Source organism: Mirounga leonina, unplaced genomic scaffold (genome assembly GCF_011800145.1).
Source record: "Mirounga leonina isolate KUSES-001 unplaced genomic scaffold, KU_Mleo_1.0 Mir_91523, whole genome shotgun sequence".
In the NCBI taxonomy this organism is placed as follows: Eukaryota; Metazoa; Chordata; class Mammalia; order Carnivora; family Phocidae; genus Mirounga; species Mirounga leonina.
This window is the reverse complement of record NW_023270843.1, coordinates 13,482-14,458: the sequence shown is the minus strand read 5'-3', so window position 1 is coordinate 14,458 and position 977 is coordinate 13,482. Positions and strand designations below refer to the sequence as shown.

The window sequence follows — 977 nt, the reverse complement described above, 5'->3', positions numbered from 1 at the left end:
TAAATCCTTTAATGGCTTTTGCTGACAGAAGAGCAGGCCTCCCTCATCTATGCGCAGCACTGGGGACTAGATGAGGCTGTGGGCTTTGGTACCCGGGCCTCATCACTCCTTGGGTTGGGGCACGGCTTCCACCTGAGAGTAGGTGTTATTCTCAAAGAGGCGGCTCAGGTGCTGGTTGTTGCCCAGGGCCCTCTGCACGTGCTCTGGGGTGATGCGCATCTTGTGGTTGTTGCAGGCCTCCTGGCCTGCCAGCTCCAGGATGTTGGCCGTCAGGTACTCGAGAATGCCGGTGAGGAAGATCGGTGTAGATGAGCTTAGGCGCTGGGCATAGCGACCCTCTCGCAGGAGGCGGTCCACGCGACTAACCGGGAAATGGAGCTCGGCCCTCATGGAGCGGGACAGACCGTGCCTCTTATGTCTGTGAGAGTGCCGGTGGTTTCTTCTCCGAGACATGATGTTCGCTGGATTTGGCCCTGATCAGCCCAGCCTGATGCTCCCAGTGGCCTGGGTCTGTCAGGGTACCAGTGCTCCCTCCTGCCCACTGTGCCCCTCACTGGTCCGGGAGCCACCTTTATGACAACCTGACATTGTGATGTCATTGATGACAGCGGCCCCTGATCAGGACTGGCCTAGAAGCGTCTGTGACAGAAACCGGGTCTCCCTGTTGACTGGGCCCTCTGTATGAGGGAACGTTTTCCATGTGACTTTAATAGCCTAGCATAAAAAAGGAAATGAATGTTTCAATGTAAACACTGCCCTGTCTTTAGGACCCTGCACTCCTGGTTATCCGATTCCAGCCTTGCATAGTCTCTGAGCTCTTTTACAGCCCTCTGTAAACTGCTGGTAACCAATAGACATACTGAATGCTGTCTAGTAGAGGCTCAAAATAAAACTAGTTTTTTCCATTTACACATTTAAATATTATATTTCTATGTTCTTTGGATTCTCTTTTGAATTGGTTACAATATTTGCCAATT

General features: G+C 52.0%; 1 protein-coding gene across 1 annotated transcript; it reads right to left on the bottom strand.

The window, feature by feature from the left end:
• Positions 1-102: 102 nt before the first annotated feature.
• LOC118003860 (histone H2A-Bbd type 1-like) lies at positions 103-571 on the bottom strand. The gene has a single exon (XM_034994920.1). It carries the CDS (start codon positions 451-453, stop codon positions 103-105), a length of 351 nt encoding a protein of 116 aa, XP_034850811.1. The 5' UTR covers positions 454-571.
• Between the last annotated feature and the right edge of the window lie 406 nt (positions 572-977).

Bases quoted from the DNA above. Each gene is read 5' to 3' on its own strand.
- LOC118003860 (XM_034994920.1), bottom strand. From the start codon at position 453: ATGTCTCGGAGAAGAAACCACCGGCACTCTCACAGACATAAGAGGCAC.